This window comes from Vigna angularis, chromosome 4 (assembly GCF_016808095.1).
Source record: "Vigna angularis cultivar LongXiaoDou No.4 chromosome 4, ASM1680809v1, whole genome shotgun sequence".
In the NCBI taxonomy this organism is placed as follows: Eukaryota; Viridiplantae; Streptophyta; class Magnoliopsida; order Fabales; family Fabaceae; genus Vigna; species Vigna angularis.
Genome location: NC_068973.1, coordinates 27,500,224 through 27,523,920, shown reverse-complemented (window position 1 = coordinate 27,523,920; position 23,697 = coordinate 27,500,224). Strand labels below are relative to the sequence as shown.

General features: G+C 35.6%; 2 protein-coding genes and 1 pseudogene across 4 annotated transcripts; 1 reads left to right on the top strand and 2 right to left on the bottom strand.

Moving 5' to 3' along the window:
* Window positions 1–2,646: 2,646 nt before the first annotated feature.
* On the bottom strand, window positions 2,647–3,904 carry LOC128196249 (receptor-like kinase TMK3; annotated as a pseudogene).
* Window positions 3,905–5,745: 1,841 nt separating this feature from the next.
* Window positions 5,746–15,809, bottom strand: LOC108330412 (serine/threonine-protein kinase RUNKEL-like). Of its 3 annotated transcripts, none has more exons than XM_052875892.1 (8): window positions 15,060–15,809; window positions 14,074–14,126; window positions 13,920–14,004; window positions 9,163–9,224; window positions 9,015–9,093; window positions 8,873–8,929; window positions 7,623–8,477; window positions 5,746–6,322 (listed from the first exon to the last, which is right to left on the bottom strand). In XM_052875892.1, exons 1-8 carry the CDS (start codon window positions 15,126–15,128, stop codon window positions 6,305–6,307), a joined length of 1,278 nt encoding a protein of 425 aa, XP_052731852.1. In that variant the 5' UTR covers window positions 15,129–15,809; the 3' UTR covers window positions 5,746–6,304. The 3 variants fall into 3 exon arrangements, with proteins under 3 accessions (XP_052731852.1, XP_052731851.1, XP_052731850.1); XM_052875891.1 differs by lacking the exon at window positions 5,746–6,322 and having other exon boundaries at window positions 7,384–7,774; window positions 7,883–8,477; XM_052875890.1 differs by lacking the exon at window positions 5,746–6,322 and having other exon boundaries at window positions 7,384–8,477.
* On the top strand, window positions 15,671–19,583 carry LOC108330063 (bZIP transcription factor 18). The gene is given in 5 exon segments (XM_052876496.1): window positions 15,671–15,723; window positions 15,799–15,931; window positions 18,807–18,891; window positions 19,102–19,311; window positions 19,314–19,583. Coding segments are annotated over 5 exon segments (615 nt in total). The 3' UTR covers window positions 19,448–19,583.
* The last annotated feature ends 4,114 nt before the right edge of the window (window positions 19,584–23,697 follow it).

The following is a 23,697-nucleotide window of genomic DNA, read 5'->3' as shown; positions in this document are numbered from 1 at the left end:
ATAGTCTTTCCTTGAATAAATTTTTCAAACAACGTTTTTCCATACTACTATAACCTAACTTCAACTTAGCATACGCATAGTTCAACCAATTTTAACAACTATTTCAAAAGATATTTATCTATCATTCAAACAATACGAGGTTTGTCCTAAGACTAGTTCAACTTAAAAACATATTTTACCCTTTAACATGTAATCACATAATTCATATTACATATGGCTAAATAGTACAAATCACCTAACATTCTTCCAATTATAACAACTTAACTCTCAATTAACGTGCATCTCATTTCTTAATTCCATAAACTACCATTGTTATCTCACTTCCTTTGAATTTAACATATAACATTACAATTATCATAATACAATTATCAAATAACATTTAAACTCATAACACACATACTTAAATCAAATTCATAACACAATAGTACATTGTTAATCAAACTTCAAACTATACAAACCATACCAGCACTCTCAATCACTATCGTCGTATGTTTTCTTTCGTACTCCAACAAACACAACTTGTTCACCTAAGTAGGGTCTACGCACCAATGCTGGACTTTCTGGTTCACCAAAACCTGGCCTACGCACCAACGCAGGACTTTCCGATTCACCAAAATCGGGTCTACGCACCAACGCAAGACTTTCCGATTCACCAAAATCGGATCCACGCACCAACAGGGACTTTCCTGTTCACTAAAACAGGTCAATTCGAGTCGTCGTCCACCGTAACTTTGGACCTATCTCACCTGTTCCTCCAAGACTTACGAGTAAAAATATCGTTGCTACTCACAAAGGGCACTATACTCCGCACGAGTCGGAAACTTATGGACGAGACATCCAACCCTTTCTACCCCTTCAAAAGAGGAAAGAGTGGCACTCGAACCTCATCTCTTCTATCGTCTTTCTAGACAAAGAGATTCACCTTTCTACCCTCTCGCAAGAGGAAAGGTACCACCTCAGTTTACACCTATAAAATTACATGTTCCAAGTTTATCCATTTTGAAAAAAAAATATCACACGTAATACATATTTAACCACACTAACATGCATTAACGTCAAACCCTTAATAACATATTATATTGAAAATCGAAATTACACACATCTCAAATTAAACTTAAGAATCAAAACAAATCAACCCAATATTATGTAGAAACCATACATGTAGTATACACTCATCCGATAACGTTTCTTATCCAAATAGATTTTTCTCATTCTAACAACTCACTTAATATTATAATACTTTGCATGCATTCATTATAGAATTTATTCTTTCATGTTTATCTAGAGGAAACCTTTATTAGAAATCCAAATTCATACCAATCACCGAACCATCCAATTTCCTATACGTCAATCAATCAACGAAAATATACCCATTCAAGACTTAAACTATAATTCTTCATTAATTCATATACATCAATCCACCCAATCGGATTTCATTTAGCCATGGCATATTAAACTTTTAAACTTATTAAAAAGTTTCTTCCTGTATAAGCTTCCAAAGAAATACATTACAATAGATATTTGTCTAATCATTTTAATAAACTTTACATGGCGCGCACACACACACAACATATATGTCAAGCATTAGAAAAATTCACCAACAATCATGTCCAAGAATATTCATGGCATCACACGTTAAATACACACAAAACAAAATAAAGCTAACTTCCCTTACATCACCACAAACAAATCAACTCATACAGAACAAAACCATAGTATAATTATACCTAACACAACTATAAAGATACACAATAAAAACTAGACGAGCTCACTTCCCAAGGCCCCAAAAAAAAATTCTAAAACATGGCTTTGATCCCAAATGTAACATCCCTAATTTTGGGATATCCTGATTATGAGTGAAATTTGAAATTTTTAAAATCAACATACCATTGCGGAAATTCACTTATATAATACCAAAAAAACAACGGAATAAAATAAACACAATTACATTGTTTCTAACATTTATAGCACAAAACTTTAAATAACAAAGTCTTTTTCCACTCTCGCGTCTCTATCAAGCATCTGAAGCATCTGCAACATCTGTTCCCGTATAACCAAAAGTCTTTGTTTGTTGCTGTAACAAAGAAAATGTTTTGGGTCAACTCTAAAAATTTGTGATTCAATAAAAATATTTTTTTATCTATTTTTTAGAAAGATTTTATGCACTATTTAATTAATTAGTTTAAGAGATATTTTTCAAAATTAGTTACAGTAGTATAAATATTGACGGCCTTTTTTACTTTTTCATGCATTGGTTAAGATAAACTAAAGAAAAATAAAAAAAAATAGCATTGAAATCTATTTTTATTTACTAATTAGAAAATATGTAATTGTCTCAAAAGATCCAATATTCATACATTAGAACTTTTGAGTAATGGTAAAAAGACATTTTAAAAATTGAACATTTTCGCATAGAAAATAAAAAATCTTTATTGGACATTTTAACAAAACAAAAATAGGGTTAAATATGTTTTTCGTCATCATACGATTTTGATTTTAGTCCCTACTCGAAACTTTGATGGTTTTTAATCCTCTTAGTTTTGAAACTATTAGTATTAATTCTTAAAAATGGACGGCGTTAAGTTTTAGTAAAAGTGTCAAACGGCGATGTCCAACTGTGCTCTGCACTTTCTGCCACGTTGCTGGTCAATAAAAATCTGACACTGAAGTGACCATTCTCGTTCTTTCTCCCTCACCCTCACTACTCACATTCACAAGATGACTTATATCTGGCCTTTGGTTTGGTTCCCTGGCAGTGCAGTGCCCAGCTAACTCGGCAATGATGGAGACAATATCGAACATCTATTCCTTTATGTCAAGGGCAGGGTCAACAGCAGTCATTAGTTTCTCCTTGTCTGATTTTACATGCCAGAACCACGATGCCAAGTACTGGCTTTCCTCATGTCTATCTTCATCAAGTGCCATTAATCCAGTTAACAGCTCCATTAGAACAACGTCGAAACTGAAAACATCCGCTTTGGTGGTATCTTTTCCTATCACTGAAATATATAATATAAAAAGAAGAAATCAGTGTAATTTAGTGTGTGAAACACATCAGGATCATGCATTTAGGTCTGTAAAAGTTTCAATATGGTCCCTGATAATTATATCATGCAGAATCATACTAAGTCTATCCTCCCTGGTGAGATATTTCTCTCTATTTTCTGTGAAAATTTTTAAAATTGTATTCACTTATTTTCAAGATTTCCCATTATGGCTATATATATATATATATATATATATATATATATATATATATATATATATATATATATATATATATATAATCAACAGAGCATGCAATAGCATACAGAATCAACAGAAGTCACAGAAAAAATAAACTGATTAAATTCGGGAATATTATAAAATTTGCTATTTTAAAAGATTTTCAAAATAAAATAATACAAAATTACCTGCATATTCTGGTGCCTAGTATCCAAATGTACCAGCAAGCCTGGTCACTACAGATTTTTTGCCATCAGGGGCAAGTTTTACCAATCCAAAATCGGAGACTTTTGCTCTAAAGTCATCCCCAAGCAAAATATTTGATGATTTAAGATCTCTGTGAATGAAGATCTGATGTGCCAGGCTATGAAGATACTCCATTCCTCTAGCAACATCCAAGGCGATATTGAGCCTCCTCTTCCAAGAGAGTGGCTCTAGTTGCAAGCTCTTCCAATGGAACAGATGCATACTCAGAGCCCCTTGTGGCATATACTCATAAACCAGAATCCTCTCATTACCTTCAACTGAATAACCCAAAAGAGATACCAAATGCCGGAAGAGCACTGTAGCGAAAACCTATATTTTCGCCGTGTAAGAGACGAAGAACGAGAATGGCCACGTATTCTTATTGGTCAACGTGGCAGAGTGCAGAGCGCAGTTGGATATCGCCGTTTGCCATATCTACTAAAATTTAACGCCATCCATTTTTAAGGACTAATACTAATAGTTTCAAAACTACAAGGACTAAAACTCATCAAAGTTTCGAGTAGGGACTAAAACCAAAATCGTGTGATACTTAAGGGACTAAAAACATATTTAATCCAACAAAAATATTTTATATAAAATTGAAATCTATTTACATAGTATTTTTTTTAATTCTTTTTTCTAAACTCAAAAAGAACAAAATATGTAATTTAAATATTTAGAATAAATCCAAATGTTAGAGAATATATCTAAAATAGAATAAATGTATCTAGGGATTAGTCGATTTAGAAAGAATTCTCCCTATATATATAATAGAGATGTCAGCTCAACAAAATTATCTGTTTTCCTTTTACTTTTTTTACCTTTAAGACTTTAAAAACACAAAAAACTCTTGGACTTGTCTTTCAGAATAGTTCAAACATTTATTTCATTTTTAAGGGATTAATTATTATTCTTTTTGTTTTTCAAACAAATGGCATTTTCATAATCACAATATACATTTTTTTTTTCAAAGCTACACTTTCTACTGCTAAAATTTATTTATGGATGATTAAATTGATGATGGAACTGAATAAAAGTTATCTTTTTATAGATTTATTTTTAAAAAACATTGAAAAATATAATGTAAATAATATATATGAGCATAATTCATACGTAAAAAAATATCATATTTTCTAATTTAAATTAACATCCATCCTAATTCAAAATCTTAAAACATTTGATTTATGAGTTTTTTTTTTATTTTTACTCAATGAAAAATTTAAACTCATTTTTATATTTTCAACTCTTTAAATTTTAAAAATAAGATTTCCAACACTAAAATGCACTTTTCTTTTTACCAACTTTACGGGAATAATAATGAATTATGTTATTGTCAATTGTGTGTATACATTGTAAAATGAAATGGTATTGGAAATTAGCACATATACATTGTAATACCTTTGCATGGATTATTTCAATAGAAAATTACAAACTATTCAACTACTTGCATAATTTCATATTTATATTGAACAAAAGTTTTCAATCATACGTATAAAATTTATTCAAACATATTACTACTCCTTTTTCTATATATACATAAGAACAGCCTAAAAAATGCATAAAGTTGAACTTCAAGAAAAAGGAAAGAACTTAATTAAACAAATAAACTTTTAATGATATAAGCATGAGAGTATTTTAAGTTTTCAACATATAAAAAATGTTTAAATATATTTATACTTCTGAATTTTAAAGTAAAATTAGATTTGTTTTTATTTGAAATTTAGATAGTTTTAAATTTTGAAAAAAAATTATATAAATTTTTTAATCTAATTACATTATTTAACGTGTTAAATATATTTAATATTAGTATTTAACTTATTTATACTGTTGATATAATTTTGATATAGTTTTGTTTCAATGTTAAAATATAACCATTTTAAACATATACTAGTTTCAATTTTATATCAAAATTTAAAAATTAAAAACAAATAGTTAATCTTTTAAAAAAATAAGATCAATTGAATAAACATGATTTAGTTAATTTAGTGTTTAAAACTAATTCTAAACATATAAATTAGAAACTTTCATCAGAAATACTTACTATATTGGGATGGTAGATTTTGAATGAGTTGTGAAATATTGATTTCATTGAATATTTAAATTCGAAAAAGGAAATATTTATTTTGGAGGGTCATTAGTTTCACTCGCTTTCTCTCTGTATCTGAGTTTCTGCTTTGTTTCCATTCCATGTCCACCTTATTTCCTAACACTGCATCTTCTCTCTCTCTGTTCCTCAAAGATTCACGGGTTCCTCTTTTCTCGTGATAGGTGAGTTTCTGCCTCTCTCTGTTACTCTAATCCATCCTGCTCATTTCTCCAACTCATTCTACACCATTTCTCTTCACTTTTGCTGCAATCACTTGGTGCTGTTAAGATTTGAGTTCTGGCTGCTATAGTTATTATCCATATAAGCATACAAGACGGTGAAGTGATGTAAAGTTGACAAAAAAAAATATTTTTTTATCAAGGAGAACAAAAAATAAAGTTTTGGAATCTGGGTTTGCTGCTAGGATTTGGGTTTAATTATGAGATTTTGGATTTGTGTTATTATAATTTCAGTGTAAAAGAAACCGCGCAGAAAAAATGTAGTCCCTTTCGGCTTTGAAAGTCGGTTAATTCTTGATAACATAAACACTTACATGATACTTATTCAATAAGCACTTATTTTAGTTGTTTCCCAAGTATACCCTTACCCTTAAAGAACTAGTGCTATCCTCACCACCTCCAGGTGTATGAAAAGAAATTTCAAATTAGAAAGAAGGTAAAAGAAATATTTTCACCTGCCAAGTTTCATATGCCTACTAGAGAAGCCGAACATTTTGTTCTTCGAAGCTCAAAGCAGTGCTGAAATCTGAGTGAAGCAAGAAACATGTTGAAAACAGCACCAAAAAACTCCAAAAAGGACGACCACATTATCCTCAAAGTCAAAGAAAGATTTTCCCTAAAAGGAATGCAAATCAAGATCGCTCCTTTTCTCTTGCCCATAAGTTAGAAAACCCGTAACCAGCTTGGAAAATTCAAAGTCCACACTCACAATGGCAAATCAAAGAAAACAATAGCACAACAATCCTCAGTGACATGGCTAGAAAGCTTACCAATGAATGAAGAAAATCCCCACAACAAGATCAAACTAAGCAATGGGGATGAGGTGGCAGCGGTGAAAGAGAGGATATACATCAACTTATTTTTTTTCATTTGTGTCATCCCATTTCTTCTGTTATTGAATTTTGAATTCAAGTAGAAAACAGTCAAACAAATCTCTGCACCTTCCCCTTTCTTCTATTTTTTTAACTTTTAATCTTTGCCTGGTTCTGAAATTGAAAATGCTGAACAGCTACACTACTTACTGTAGCATGATTATTAAACAATTCATATGATCTGCAAGTTCATTCAGTTTATTATAATTAGCTAAACAGAAGGCTACATTCAATACAAAAAGGCTAACTAAATGACACCTTTACCAATCGAGTTAATTAGCCTTATTATCATCCTATAATGGATCTGGCCAGCCTTACATATAACCTCACCATAATCATAAATGTAACCAGAACAGATTTTTAATGGCTGATGAGAAAGGTTAACATTCAATTATCAAACTCAAGAGCACCTGCGTTACTAAGCATGCATTGGGATTAAGATCCGGTTTAGGTAAAGGCTCATAACTTCATTGGTTGCACCTAGCCTTGAAAACATTTGGATTCACTCCAAAGTCACTGAAAACATTTATATCTTTTTGCTTTTTTGATATTTATACCTATATATTAAAACTCAATTAGAAATATATAAATACATTAAATAAAAACTCAGATATTGGAAAACCAGAAATACATTGTATATAAATCCATAACCTGATGAGGATTATAGGAAAATAAACCAGAAATACATTGTATATAAATCCATAGCCTGATGAAGTTTATAGGAAAATAAACCAGAAATACATTGTATATAAATCCATAACCTAAGTAGGTTTATAAGAATAAAAACCTATGTAAAGCAAATGACAACCAAAAGGAGAACAAACCTCCTACTAAAATGATTAAGTCGTGCCAAGCATTATCTAATTTCCACAACTTCCTTTCTACAAATGCTAATGTTACTAAAAAGAAACCACTAAAGAAAGTAAAAGCATAATATCTTATTTTAGTACTTACTAAAACAGATAGACTCAGAAGACATCCTGTCATCAAAAGACGTCCTGTCATCAAGGCTAGAATACCATATGAGAATTTCCGTTTCTTCTCCCTCGCATTCTGGTCCTTTAAGGCGTACTTAATAAACTCACTGGGAAGGAGCCAAACAAAACCTGATATGGTAAACAGTATATCTCTCAATATTCTTGGGCGGTAATCATTTTTCGGAGACATGCTCCCTATTACTTGACCCGCGATTTGAAAGATACCTTCAATCATACCTCTAATAAAAAATTTTACCAAAAAAAGAGGCAATGACTCTTCAGTATGACGCCTCTGATCCTGCCTCTGATCCTGCCCCTGATCCTGCCTCTGATCCTGCCTCTGATCCTGGTGAGATGGTATTGAAACTGTAATAACAGCATGTGCTTCATCTTCGGCATTCTCGGAATTCTCATTGAAATCAAGGTTTGCCATATCTTCAGGTTGAGCAGCTTCATCTTCGGCATTCTCGGCATTCTCGGCATTCTCATTAAAATCAAATGCAGGCAGAGCCACAGGAGGAATTTCCCTTCTCCAGAAGGGATGTGCACAAAGTTCAGGCCACTGTATTCTTTCTGCTGGATTCTTTACCAACAGTGAATTGATTAAATCAACAAAATGTTGACTGGGATGACCACAAAGAGGTGGAATAGGATCTGAAAGAATGGATTTTATATTATTATATTCTCTTGCCATAAAGGGCGGTCTTCTTGCAAAACACTCATATAAGACACAGCCTAGCGCCCATAAATCTGATGCGTATGAATAGATTCCAACATCTTCAAAAAGTTCCGGAGCCATGTAACAGGGTGTTCCGCGTTTTGCAAGTGGTACCTAAAAAGGTATACAAACATTCAGATCGTAAATGACAAGAATTATGTACTGGAAAATTAAAGATAAGTAAACATTCAGATCAAACATTCAGAGCAGAAACTTAAATTTGGGCAAGAATTCAAAAGGAACATGAAACTTCATTAAAATCAAGAACTAAATACAAAATTGGTACCAGAATTCACCAAAGACTCACGGCCTGTCACTCTCGTGCTCAGAAAAATTCAGTTGAAGAACTAGACTAACTGAAGAAAAAGCTAACTAACTCTGAAACTGAAAAGAATGAAAAAGAACCTAGAAGGAACCAGAGTAAAACCTTATACAACTCCAAACTAAAGGAAAAAGAAAAAAAAATATTGAACCAAGAAACTTAGTACAGTAAAGATTTAAAAACATACCGAGGAAGAATGAGTTGATATATTTTTCAACTCTTTTGCCGATCCAAAATCACATAACTGCAATAATTAAGGAAAGAATAAGTTCACACTTCATTTAGAATTAGGTCAAATTGATTTTAAAAACTAAACCAAGCAAATGTACCTTTGCGCATCCATATTCATCGAATAGAATATTCGATGGTTTGATATTACAGTGAATGATTCCTTTTGAATGTAAAAACCTGTATATCACAAATGCTTAGGATAAGAATCATAATCTAAAAATAGAAAAACAGACTAAACTAAGACGCTGTAAAGCTTTGACCATGTCATACGCAAGGTCATGAATAGACTCTTCGGAAAGCATACTATCCTGCAATTCGTTCATACCAAAAATTTCCAAGATGATATTAAAATCCATATTAAAATTCATAAGCATATTTAGATCAGATATGAACATTTTAGACTAAGATAGATGAGAAGGAATAAAAAGGCATGCAAACAACAAAGAATCAAGGACTATTTTACAAAAGCTATGCATAGCAAAGTGAATATGATTTCCAGGACCTAATCCTCGGCAACGGTGCCATTTGTTGAAAAGAGCTTTTTTTAAGCTGTCAAACCAGGCTCTTGAGACCGGTTTCAATCTATAGATTGCCTTAGTTAACTTGCACACATGTTCAGGTTTAGTTAGGTCTACAAATCCTTCTGGTTGATGCATAAACACACTTTCTTTAAGGTAGCCATTTAAGAATGCATTGTTTATGTCCAGATGTTTGACCTCCCAATTGAGATGTACTGCAATTGAAAGTATGATTCGAACTGTACTAGCCTTGACAACTGGATTGAAAGTCTCTTCATAGTCCAATCCAGTTGTTTGTTGAAATCCTTTTGCAACTAATCTTATTTTTCTTCTTTCAGTTTTCCCATATGCTTTGTACTTGGTTTTGAAGACCCATTTAGAATCAATGATGTTTTCTTGGTCTTGATATGTACCAAAACCCAAGTTTGATTTGACATGAGTGCCTTATACTCATTGTCCATAGCTTCTTTCCACTATGGCCTTGTGAGTGATTCTGTGACATTTTCTAGTTCCCTCTCATCTATGCAAGTTTCAGCTAACCGGAGATATAGCTGCTTTGGCTTGTGAATTCTAGTGTTAGGGGCTGGCAAGTATACGAGAGAAAGAGATATAGGAGAGAAAAAGAAGGGAACCGAACGGTAGAGGACATGGGCCGAACGATGGAAAGGGTGGAGCACGATGGCCGAACAGTTAATAACAAGGAGCGAGCAGACCGGATGATAGAAGGTGGAGAGGGACCTAGTCGAGCGGTAGAAGGAAGAGAGAAAGAGGACCGAACGGTTAGGAGCAGTGCCGAGCGGTAGAAGGAAGAGAGTAAGAGGACCGAACGGTTGGGAGCAGTGGGGAGCATCCTAACTGACATAGCAGTTAGGAAGGACGAGACATTTATTAGAATTTATGGTCATATCTCAAGATATTATTACATATAAGTTAAATAGGGTAAATAAGGATAAAGATATTCTTACCAGATAATCATAATAAATAGGCGTAATTACTTTTATTCTTTACCTTTTCGGGAGGGAGTGATTAGGAATAAGATAGGGGAAACCTAGGGGGAAGGATATGAATTTTGATTATCAAGTTTTGTAAGAGAGGTTATGCTCTCAGGTAATTGACGGAGATCCTGCTCCCAGTTATTGGTTGTTATCTTTGATTCAGTATTTCTATTCAATAACAAAGGTATATTCAGTAAATTTCCATTGTTCCTTATCACTGAGAGTGTGTGAGTGAGCCTACTGGTTACGTCCCATACTCAGGTACGTAACATCTAGCCTTATTAGAGCTAAAACAACGCAGATAACCCTCCAGTATTCGGTTGAGCACTTCGGTCTGCCCATCCATCTCTGGGTGATAGGTTGTGCTCATAAGAAGTTGGGTACCCTGTAGCCTAAACAATTCCTTCCAAAAGAGATTCAAGAAGGTAGGATTGGACTGCCCCCACCCCTCTATCGGAAGCGTCACACTCCACATGAAACGTTTGTGCGAAGTCTGGCAAGGCCAACACAAGGGTTGTGGTAATAGCCTCCTTTAAGGCCTTCATAGTAGTTACTCCCTAACCGAATTGCCTTTCCTTCAGCAGATCAGTCAGTGGCTTCGCTATCTTGCCATAATCTCTTATAAACCTCCTGTAGTAGCCCGTAAGGCCTAAGAAGCCTCTAAACTCTTTAATGTTTCTAGGTTCAAGCCAATCTACCACTACTGACACCTTCTCACTATCAATTTACACCCCTAATTCTGAAATCATGTGACCCAGATATCTGATGTGCCTCCTCCCAAATTCACACTTCTTGTTTGCAAAGAACTGTCGGTGGGCCAACATTTCCAGCACCTTTCTGAGGTGCCTCCTATGTTCTCCCATGTCCTACTGTAAATCATTATGTCGTCAAAGAAAACTAGGACACTATGCCTATGAAAAGGCCTTAAAAAGGTGTTCATCATGCACTAGAAAGTGGCAGGGACATTGGAAAGCCCGAAAGGCATAACCAAGAACTTGTAGTGACCTTGGTGAGTCCTGAATGTTGTTTTCTAGATGTCCTCCTCCCTCATGCGAATTTAATGGTGTCCAACTCTCAAATCCACTTTCGAAAAGTATGTTGCACCCTGCAGCTCATCTAACAACTCTTCAATCACCGGTATTATAAACAAGTCAGGTATTGTAGCCCTATTGAGAGCTCTATATTCAATATAAAATCTCCAGCTGTCATCCCTTTCCTTCACCAAAATCACAAGGCTGGCGTAAGGGTTGTTGCTAGGTCTAATGATGCCATTTCTAACATTCCTGCCACCTGTTTCTCTATCTCAGAATTCATCAAATGGAGATATATGTAAGGTTTCACATTGATCGGATCTATTCCTTCCTTGATGGGTATTTTTTGGTCTAAGGGTATAATAGGAGGAAGACCTTCGGGTTCCCTGAAAATCCCATCAAACTTGCCTCGGTTTGCTCCAAGTCTTCAGCTTGGTCGTGAGTCAGTTGCGCCCTTCCCTCACCTCCATCTTCTAACTCTGTCTGACCCAACCCCAAAACCAAGGCAACTACCTCTATCTTTGTTTCCTTCAACAACGCCTCTGGGGATACCACCTTTCTAGTTAAGGTAGGGTCCCCCCTGATCAACACCTCCTCATCCATCTGACCAAACTTCATTGTCAAATTCTCCCAGTTTATTGTAACTTCTCCTAACGATGCTAGCCAAGCCACCCGCAATATGAGATCTACCCCTCCTAACTCGAATAGGTAGAATTTCTCCTTGACTTCCACTCCTTCCAAAAGTAACGAAACATTGTTACAACACCTTTGGGTGGTCTTCCTCTGCCCATCTCCGAGGCACGCCTTATAGGGAGGTGTTTCTTCCACTTTCAACTTCAATTCCTCCACCAGCCTTGTCAAAATGAAGTTGTGACGGGCCCTACTGTCTATTAAGACCAATATGTTTTTCCCCTGCACCCAACCTTGTAGCTTCATCGTGTTGGTTTGGGTTAGGCCACCCGCTGAAAAATAAGACAGCTCCATACGTTTCTGGTCCATCTCTTCTTCCTCCTCGTCCTCCCCTCCTTCATCATCTTCTGCCATTATCATAACTTGCATGCTTCTCTCTGGGCACCTGTGCCCTGGGCTGTAGGGCCCCCCACAATGGAAGCACCTTCCTTCCTCCCTCCTCTTCACATACTTTGGGTAAGGAAGATTCCTCACCCCCTTTGTTCCGCGTGTCCCCTATCGTATTACTCCCAGCTTTGGAAGTCATCATATTTATCGTTCCTTCCTTCCTCGCGGTACTCCCACTAGTAGTTGTCCCCTGCCCATTCTGACTACCCTTAAACGTTTCGGCCCTGGAGACCGCCCCAGAACCTAACTAATATCTTCCCCATGACGAATTGTTCTTGATAGTAGTTCCTCCACTCATACTTGGGTTATTTCCAATTTCCTCTACGTCTCGGGCTACCTCCATCGCTGTTAATAGGTCTCTTAGGTTGTGGGGTCTAATCCGGTTTATAATGTCCCCTTGTAACCCCGTAAGAAAATATACCAGCAACTGCTCCTCTGTCACTCCATTAACTTGAGCCACAAGCATCTTAAACTCTTGAATGTACTCATCCACCATTCCCTTCTAGCTTACAACAGCTAGCTTCTCAAAGACAAACCCTCTATTCCTTCCTCCGAACCTCCTTATCAGCGCCTCCGTCAAATCGTCCCAAGGGTTCTTGGTTTTCTTTTTCCAGAACCTAAACCAATAACTCGTACCTCCCTCCAGATGTACGCTAACCTGAGCCTGTCCTCCTCAATGACACTCTCAATATCAAAGAACTTCTCTGCCTTCAAAATCCACCCCATTGTGTCTAGCCCCTCAAGTGGGCAATTCCATCCGCTTCATCCAATTTCGTTGCATTTCGCCCCTTTCCTCCTCCAATTCTTCCTCTGACCCCTCTTTCTTTCCTAACCGATCTACATTCACTGATTCTTGGCTCCCCTCTGAGCTCCTGTCGTGGTTCCTCGCCCTTTTTCGAAGAATTCGCGTGATTTCTTTAATTTCTTGGTGTATCTCCCGTGTTTCGGCCTTCAATTCCTCCACCGTTGTTTCCAGCGAATCCAGCCTTCCCTCCACAGCGTTCATTCTTGCTTCCATCTTGTTCCTCTCCCAAAGAACCGACAGGTCGAACCAATTTGATAGATTTCTTTAGTTTAGGAATCTATCTCACTCGCTTTCAACACTCACCAACATAGAAATTGGAAAAACAATACTGTATATTATTCTTGTAATCAAAGAATACAGATGTACAACACTAAACTCTCAAGGGAACACTTTCCCTCCATAGGAACAACCTCCTATCTATACAACTAATATAAAAAATCTAACCCTTTACCATAGCCCTCAACCTTCTTATAAAGGTCACCCCTAACCTAACCACTACTAAGTTACAAACACCCTCTAACCGCCTCACCATTTCATTCTCATAAACCCTTACCACCCTATCAAAAACATTGTGTACCTTGTGCAATTGTTGTAAGATGGTGAGCAAATCACCTCCAACGCAGTGCTCTAAAATCAAACCTGTGTGATGAGAAGTCTTATACCTACAAAAGAACCACACTTTAGAAACCTCTTTTTTTCCTTCCAAAGCAAGCTTTTTAATAGGATATTACCAGTCACAAAGTTCTACAACATTCCTATGACGCAATTCCGAATGAATCCTGACCTGTAAAAAAGTGCGAGAAAACACAATGTTATAAAGCATGTATATATAAAGTAGGTAGGGCTAGGCACAATTTACTTAAAAACTCTAAATTATAGTTTATTTATACTCTTTTTTGTACTTAAAAAAACTTAAAACTATTTTTACTAAAACCTAGTTATCTGTTTAATAATTCAGTTTAAATATACTGAACTTATTTTATTTTGGTTTAATACCTATTTTGGTCCCTCTTTTCGGAGGGTTTGTTCAAAGTGATCCTTCCTTTTTTTAAAAATTCACTTTAGTCCTACCTTTCGCAAAAATTGTTCAAGTTGATCCTTTTTGGTAACGGCGTTAAGTTCACTAACGGTAGAACTGCCAGGTGTGCAATGTTTGATGATGTGGCATTATAATTTGTTTTAAAAATATAATTAATAATGACGTGTAAATAGGGTAAAATAAAAAAATAGTGTATATTCCACCAGCATCAAGGCTTCGATACTCCTCTGCTTGCACCCAGAAAACACTATAGAAAATGGTAGCAGAATCAAATGCATTTCTAGAATGAACATGCCCAAATCACAAATCCCATGCTGATAGGTTTAAAGCTTATCTTTTGAAACAACTCATATCCCTCATCTTCCACCATCACCCAAATCAACCACCGCCGAAAGAAAATCAAACAAAAAATCAATTTCTGAAGCAAAACGCCTTACCATCACAACCTAAGAATTCTGAACACCCTCTCCTTCATCTCCAGAAGTTTAACCCAAACATAAACCCATTTTTTCCCCAACCCAATGCTTAACAGAAAACATTCACTACCCCAATCAGAAAATCAATTTTTCACGCCCCAAGACTCACGCCCAACACAATACAGTACAAACAAGAAGGTGATTGCCGATGGCGGGTGTGAATTCCGAGTAGAAGCGGTGCAACCATGACGATTTATTTCACCTTCGACTTCGCATAACAGAGGAAGAGGAGTTTTATCGCCGGCATTGGAGTGGCGACCCTTTCTGGCATCAACGTCTTAAGACGAGGCGCAGGGAGAACCTCGCGCGAAGAGGAGAAGGAAGAGGCACCTTGGTGCGGTGGCCGGCAGAGATTGTGGCAGCGATCGCGCGACGAGCGGCGGAAGAGGGGAACTCTCACCTCGATCGGCAACGAACGTCAGCACCGGCGACGCCTTGTGCCACAACTCGCGGTGGCTGGTTGGGTGGAGGCCTGTTGCAGCGGCAAATCAGTGAGAGGCAGTGGGAAGCAAACTCTCCCTAGGGTTTCTGGTTGAGAAATTAATTTTTTTTTTAACCCATATAATGAAGTGACACTGCCAACACATATAAAAGGTTCCAAGTCATCAAACATTGCACACCTGGCAGTTCTACCGTTAGTGAACTTAACGCCGTTACCAAAAAGGATCAACTTGAACAGTTTTTACGAAAGGTAGGACTAAAGTGAATTTTTAAAAAAAGGAAGGACCACTTTGAACAAACCCTCCGAAAAGAGGGACCAAAATAGGCTTCATTACATTCCTTTCTCAGTATCATCAAAGGCTCGCTACTGCTATGGTTGAAGGCTCGCCGCCCTTAATGCTCACCGCCGTGGAAGGTCCGCCACTGTGGAAGGCTCACCGCCATTGAAGGCTCGTCGCTATCTAAGACACATCGCTATCTAAGACACGTCGCTGTTGAAGGATCATCGTTCTCAAAGGCTTTGCCACACTCTATCGTCGCCAAACTGTCGAAGGCTCTACGACCATCGTTAAAGGTTCTGAGAACATTTCTCCTTTAGCGAGAAGCAAAGGCATATCACTCTGCAAACCAAAGGTACGAATGTTTTTTTCCCTTTCCCTTTCAAAAAGGATAAATAAAATTGGAAAGCGATGCACATGAGGGTGTATTCATCTGGGATGAACCTAGTGGGGTAACAATTGATTTTCTTTTGGATTTTGTGGGAGTTTTAATTGTTTAAGAAGATTTGGTTTCAATTGCCCTTTTTGGATAAGGGTAGATTCTCTAACATATAGAGTTCTAGATTGATTGATGAAGAGAGAGTGGTTGATGACAGATAAGTAAGAACTTTAAGATGAAAGTGATCTATGAGATATAAAATGAAGGTTGTGTTGTTGTTGTTGGTCGTACAGCCAAAGCTGTGACAGGCCTTCAACAAGTTTGTTCTTTCTGTAAGTAAATTCCCTATTATTAGCAATTATTTTCCCATGTCCAAGACTTTGTAAACATGAACTGTCACACACTCTGATAGGATATAAGGTAATTGAATGTAATGTTAGGGGTTGGAAGGTATACAAGAAAAGAACAAAGTGTATGAGAGAAGAAGAAGGGCACAAAACAATGGAAGGCGGAAAGAGGTCGAGCTGAACGGTGGAAGGCGGTGAGAGAAAAGAAGGGCACTGAACGGTAGAAGACGGAGAGATGTCAAGCCGAACGGTGGAAGGCGATGAGAGAGAAGAAGAAGGGCACCGAATGGTGGGAGATAGGGAGAGGTCGAGCCGAACGGTGGAAGACAGTAAGGAATCGAGCCGAACGACAGAAGGCGGTGAAGGTTCGAGCCGAATGGTGGAAGGAGGTGAAGAATTAGAGCCGACTATTTGAAGAGTTACTATCCTAATTGTTGTAGCAATTAGCATGGGCAAGAACTAATTATAGTAAATAGAGCTATATTCTTGGGAAATATTCACTATAAGATAATTTTAGGAATCTGAGTAAGACACCTAATTTTCCATGATCACAGTAGGCAAAAAAGATAATGAAAGAATGAATTTCTCCTATTAATGGTAATATAATTCTCTTAATAAACAAAAGTAAACAAGGATAATTGGGAGCATAACCTCCCTCACAGGACTGTACTGTCAACAAACTCAATAATAAAAAACATAACCCTAACGATAGACTCTAGCTTTATTTATACTAATTATTTCCCATCCATCTTGTGCTAAATATTTCCCTAGAATATTGTTCTAAATAATATACTTCCCTAGAATATCACTCTAAATATTTCCCTAGAATATATTTCCCTAGAATATCGCTCTAAATATACTAATTATTTTCCGCCTATCCTAACTGCTACAACAGTTAGAATAGTAACTCTTCAACCGGTCGGCTCAGGTTTCTCGGTGACCGTTCGGCTCGAGCTCTCATCGCCTTCAGCCGCTTGGCTCGACTACTCACCGCCTTCCACCGTTCAGCCTGACCTTTCCCTGCCTTCCACCGTTCGGCTTGACCTCTCCCCGCCTTCCACCGTTCGGCCTTCTCCTTCTCTCCTATACCTTCTTCTCTCATATACCTTCCAACCCCTAACATTACATTCAATGACCTTATATCCTATCAGATAATTATAGTAAATAGAGCTATATTCTAGGGAAATATTCAGTATAAGATAATTATAGTAAATAGAGCTATATTCTAGGGAAGTATTCAGTATAAGTTGGGTGGGAAATATTTAATATAAGTAGAGCTAGATGCTATTGTTAGGGTTATGTTTTGATTATTGAGTTTGTTGACAGGCGGCTACAGTCCTATGAGGGAGGTTATGCTCCTGTGAGGGAGGTTATGCTCTCAATTATCCTTGTTTACATAAGAGAAATTCATTCTTTCATTATCTTTTCTGCCTACTGTGATCGTGGTTAATTAGGTTTCCTACTCAGAAACCTAACATCTTCTCTCCTTCCTATTATATCCCCATTTACAGAATCTTTGCTTCCTTCATAACCCTTTTCAATATTCTTAAGTTTGCGCATCACATCATCCATGATTTCACTAATCCTTTGAAAATTGGCTTTGGATTCCTCCTTTGTCTCCTCCATTGTCCTCTTAACGTGCTCATTCTACCTTCCATGATTCTCTTAGTGTTGTTGGATACGGCAGGTCGGACCAAATTGTTAGGTTTCTAGGAAGCACGAAACCAGTTTTCTGATATAATATAAGAATTAAACACTCAGATCTTATAATGTAACGTAAATTAGCACTTGAATTAAGGAAACACGAAATTGAGAAGAGATTCAACAACATCCAAGGGAAGTAGATCCCTTCTTATAGGAAACACCTTGTCCAAAATAACAAAATTACCCACAGGAGGAACCGTTCCCTCCTTAAAAGAAACCCATATTACATAAAAACTACCTTACTAACCACTCCCCTAAATCGTCCAACCCCTCTTAACTGTCATGTAACTTCTTATTTGAATTATTCCTCCTAACATACACCTTTAAAGTCCTATCAATTTCCCTAAGTTCTTCAAAATGCCCCTTAGTATTTTCTAGTAATACATGTTCTTTTTGGTTGTCCTTGCGTTTTACAGCTAGAATTTATTCCAATATCCCACGTTTAGTTGCATCCATGACACATAACTCACATTCGCATCTACACAGTAGGTAGCTAGTCACACCCCGTTCTATCCCTTTGTGCGGTAATTCATTGTCTCTGTGACATGATGATCAGGTGATATGATAGGATTCCTTTCCTGTTGGATTTGCTTTAATTGCTCTGTTAAATTTTGAGTAGGCTGCTTTCTCAATGTCAGGCATGAACCGTAACTTACCCCATGGTGATTTTGTCTTCGCTTATTAATTTGCGTTTGTTTCCTTTATTGCACTTTGTTTCAAATTCATTAAACTCAATACATTTTAGGGTGGCTTCATGTTATGCTACCTGAGACTAGTTCTTTCTTAAACATCTTTTTCAGAGAGATACAACTGGTCTGAGTTCTGAAAATACGGAGTTGAACCTTAGGCTACAAGCCATGAAACAACAAGCTAAGTTGTGTGATGGTACGTTCTTTCATAGAAAAGCTATCATGTTTCCACTTGCTACTAGATAGTTACACGTTTATATTTGAAATGTGTAACATATATCTTGGTTATCTTTGATATACCACTATTAGTGTTTCTGTTATGTTAAACGTTCAGCTAATGTATTGTTATTTATGACTAATGTTCACGACTTCAACCCCCTGCCTCCAAAAATTGTAAAATGCACAGCTCTAAATGAAGCACTGAAGAAAGAAGTCGATAGGCTGCGGATTGCAACAGGAGAGATAGCGATGCCCGCTGATAACTATGGCTTGGGAATGCATCAGCTTACATATTCTCAAGGACCGTTCTTCTCACATCATTCACCACATGGACAGAATGCATTTCAGGCCACGCAAATGCCACATATGCATTCACTCTCATCTAATGTGGCTACTTCCAATTTGATCTAGACATTTCCTATGATATGTCCGAAATGTTGTCCAATGAATCTATCGGGCAGTTTCAGGGGTTGGGCATAGGCAACGGGGTTTCTCAGGTTCTGATGCCAGATTATTCCTCCAATTTCTGTTAATAAAAATCAGCAATGCCTTTTGGTTCAAAATTGACTGACCAACATGTCACCAGCCTTTTTATTCGAGTGGTCATAGACGGGCTTGAGTGGGATCTAAAGGTATTAATTTATTTTCTATTTAATTATTTATTTTTTATTTAATATGTGTTTGGGTTAGTTTATCTTCAAAAAATAATCACCCTATTGTTTTTCAATTTTAGAATGAAAAACGTAAAACAAAAAATATCAGTGTTACCTCCCATTCCAATTAGGCTCAATTTATAGAGATCAAAATTCTGACCTTTTTTTTCAAGTTATATGGATCATTCTAATCTCTCTCTTTTTTTACATTAATTTGTTTATGGGAAAATTTGTATTTACTTGCACCTTCCCGACAACAAACTTTTGAGTGTGTTTACACGTTTTTGCGCTTAGCAGAGAGTAGGTGTTTGTGAGAGTTTTCGTTGTCTGTAATTAAAAGGTTTTAGTCATTTCTTCTAATATAAAGCAAATGTAATTCTAATCAATCAAGAAGAAGAAATATAATTTTAGTATCTTAAAACTATACCAATAAATCAGAAAACTAAGCAAACAAAGATGGTTTTCTGGCCATGATCATGAGAAGCAATCCCCTAAAACAAAGAATTTCTGCTTGCATTAAATCAGGAAAACTTACAAACATGGGCCTTGTATCTCAACAAAAATTATAAGAGAAGAAGTGGGACTTATATCTCATGAAAATTAATCTGTTGCAAACTAAAACATTATAGCAGTAACAGGCTTATTATTGAAAAAACAAGAAAAACAGGGAAGCACACTAAATCAGTTTTAATCACTACCTCTTCTAAAACCTCAGGTTCCTGTGACTTATGCACTTTCTTGACAGCGAAATACTCGTCAGTGTTCTTAGTATTCTTTTTTTGGCCTCTGTAAATGGTCTGCGAATATTAAAGAAAGAGAAAGAGTGATCAGTGAGTTACATTACCTATAAGAGCTCTAGAAAGAAAGTGGAAATAGAATAAAGAGGAAAGAACTTACTGAGTATCCGCCGAGACCAATAACTTCGTAAATGCAGTACTGGCTCATCTTTCTCAGATTTTTCGTCACTAGTGGTGTGGAGGAGGCACTGACAGAGAAACAGAAAAAATGAAATAAGAAAACGCAGTGTAGTGAAGGAGGGCAGTGGTGTGGAGGAGGTACTGACAGAGAAACAGAAAAAATGAAATAAGAAAACGCAGTGTAGTAAAGGAGGGCAGTGGTGTGGAGGAGGCACTGAGAGAGAAACCGAAAAAATGAAACAAGAATACTCGCAGCAAGAACGTTCCTTCAGTGACTACGCGCGGTTAGTTAGGATAGGGGCACCTTGGTACATTTACATTTATAAATTTCTACAATTCAAAATTTTGAATGATTATCGTAGTTAAAAATTACTATAGAATTGTGATTTAAATAATATAATTTTAAAAGGACAAAATTAAGATGATATAAGTAAAACAAATACTTTTTGTCTTTGAATATTTTTATTTATTTTTAAAAGTATTTGATGTAAACAAAATTAAGATGATATAAGTAAAACAAATACATTTTATGCAATTCATATTAAATACTATTATCGTTTTAAATATCAAATAAACTTAATAAAATTTGGTTAAAAAGACAAAATTAACATATTTTTAAAGTTGAGGAACTAAATTGAATCAAAGTTTCAAAGAGACTAATTTTAATTTTCACTAAAAGTCAAAAAATCAAAAATATATTTAACCTTTATTATAAAGATAGTAGTTAAAAATTAAAGTATCAATGTAAATAACTTGCAAAGAAATAATAAATTAAACATCCAAACTATTCAAACTAAACAACATTATAATATTTAAAAATATCAAATTGTAGACTTATATAATCAGAACTAATAAATAATTATAGTTAAAAACCTATAAAGAATGGTAGAAAAAACTAATAAAGTGTTGCAAGTGAGTTATGAATGATTCAACCCAGTACAAACCGGTTTAACCTTTGAATTAAGTGTGTCAAATTTAATTTATTCCACATTTAAAATGACAGAAAATTTTTCAACCCAACTAGGTTCAACTCATGGTTAGCCATAACCCCTCTTTTCCCACATTTAATTCTCTCCACACTATTTTTTTTTAATTATACCATACAAAATGAGAAATTTGTGTTTCAAATTGTATAATTCAGAATATATTTTTTATTTTATATTTCATATTGTATAATTCAAAATATAAAATTTATTTTCCAATGGTATATTTTAGAATATTTCCAAAAATATTCTTAAATACAAAGAGAATAAAATTAGAACTTTTAGATAAGGGAGACTTTGAAGAAGAGATTCTATATGCCATAAATTTTTTGTACTTATAGCCATACATTTTTTTGAGCGTATAATTCCAAATATAAATATATTTCATATTTTATATTTCATAATATCAAATTTATATTTTGAATTATGTAATCTTAAAATACAAAATTTTATGAATGTATAAAATGAAATTATCGAAACAGAGGAAGAAGTTCCATCTTATTCAGAATTATGTATTCTTATTCAGGATTACTATATGATCTCTTAATAAAGACACTTTTCTATTTCTTATTATTTTGGTAAGCATTATTTTTTATAATTTAAATTAAGATTAATGTCACAAAATATAATTATAATATTATTTAAATATGACTTATATCTAAACATCTTAAAATTATATTTTGTTTAAATATTTTTAATATTATGTTTTTATATTTTTGAATGCTATGTTTGAAAGGTTATATAATAAAATTAATTTTGTTTCACTGATTAATATATAAATTAAAAAATGTCATAATTACAATTTGTTCCTTAACTATTATGTTTATATTTATGTAATCATGGTTTCTTTTTTTATTTATGAGGTTTTAGTTACATTTTTACGCAACTTACCTACTTTTTTCATATTTTTTTATATAAATGCACTAGTAAAAAATTGCATTTTTAACTCGTATATTATGCTTCGGTTTTTTCGGAATCGAAGCGTATCAGACGCGGTGGCAGGGCTGTAATTTTTAAATCATTATATGCCTCGGTTGCTAAACAACCGGTGTCTAAAAGGCATACTGACTCGGTTAACAGAATGGACCGAGGTATATACCTCAGGTGAAAAAGTTACTGCCTCGGTTAACAGATGGACCGAGGCATATATCTTGGGCTTGGACTGATCCATTTCGAGAAAACCTAGCAGCTACCTCTTTTTCCTTTTATTTTTCTCACTTCTCTCTCGTTCCAATCTCACTTCTCTCTCGTTCCAATCTCCACTTCGAGAAAACCCCGCCGTTGCCCCGCCGCTGCCCCGCTGCTGCCTCGCCACTGCCGGGAGCCACCACCACCTCGTTCTGGGCGACGGCTCGAGTGCAGCTTCTACCTCACCTGCCATTGCGTCTCTGGAGCGAAGAGCAAGCGACCCCGCCGCTGCCCCGCCGCTACAAGGAGCCACCACCACCTCGCCTGTGCAAGCGGCCCCGTCTCTGGAGTGAAGAGCAGCGGTGGCTGTTGGCGGTGGCTTTTGGCGGTGAAAAATCTCAGATCTACAGATATGAAGGCCCGGCTGTTGGCGGTGGCTGTTGGTCGTTCGCAACCTCACGGTGAAGAAGGAGTAGAGCACGGGCTTAAGGATTTTTTCGTTTTTGTGTTTTCACTTTTGTATTGTATGATCCTGTTATATTTATGAAATTTATAAACTTTTTACCTCGTCTGTATATGCCTCGGTTAGGAAATCGGTGTCTATAACCGAAAATAACGAGGCCATATCCCTTGAGTGTACTAGTGATGGTTGGTTTTTATATATTTATGTTATTATTTATTTCTACAAACTTGTCTCATATGGTATTTTGAATGGAGTGTGTAATATCTGAGTGGTAAGAGAAAAACGGTGAAAGTTTCTGTACTAAGAGTGGGGACTATTGGTGTGTATATAACTTGTTTTTAACGAAATTGTTTACGTTAAATTTTGTATAAATAAATTGAAATTCAAGAATTGAATAGTAACTCATAACATACAATAATTTAAATAAAATGTCTTATATAGATAATTAAATTATATAATTTAAATCTAAAAATGATTATTTATACAGTTATAACTTATATAGCTTATGTTTAAATGATTCAAGGTTATATTTAATTTTTTTGAGTGTTATGTTTGGAAAATTTTAAATTTAATATCATGTATGTAAGGGTAAAATTTTAATTTGTGCAAAGTTAAAATTATTTTTTAGACTTAATTAAG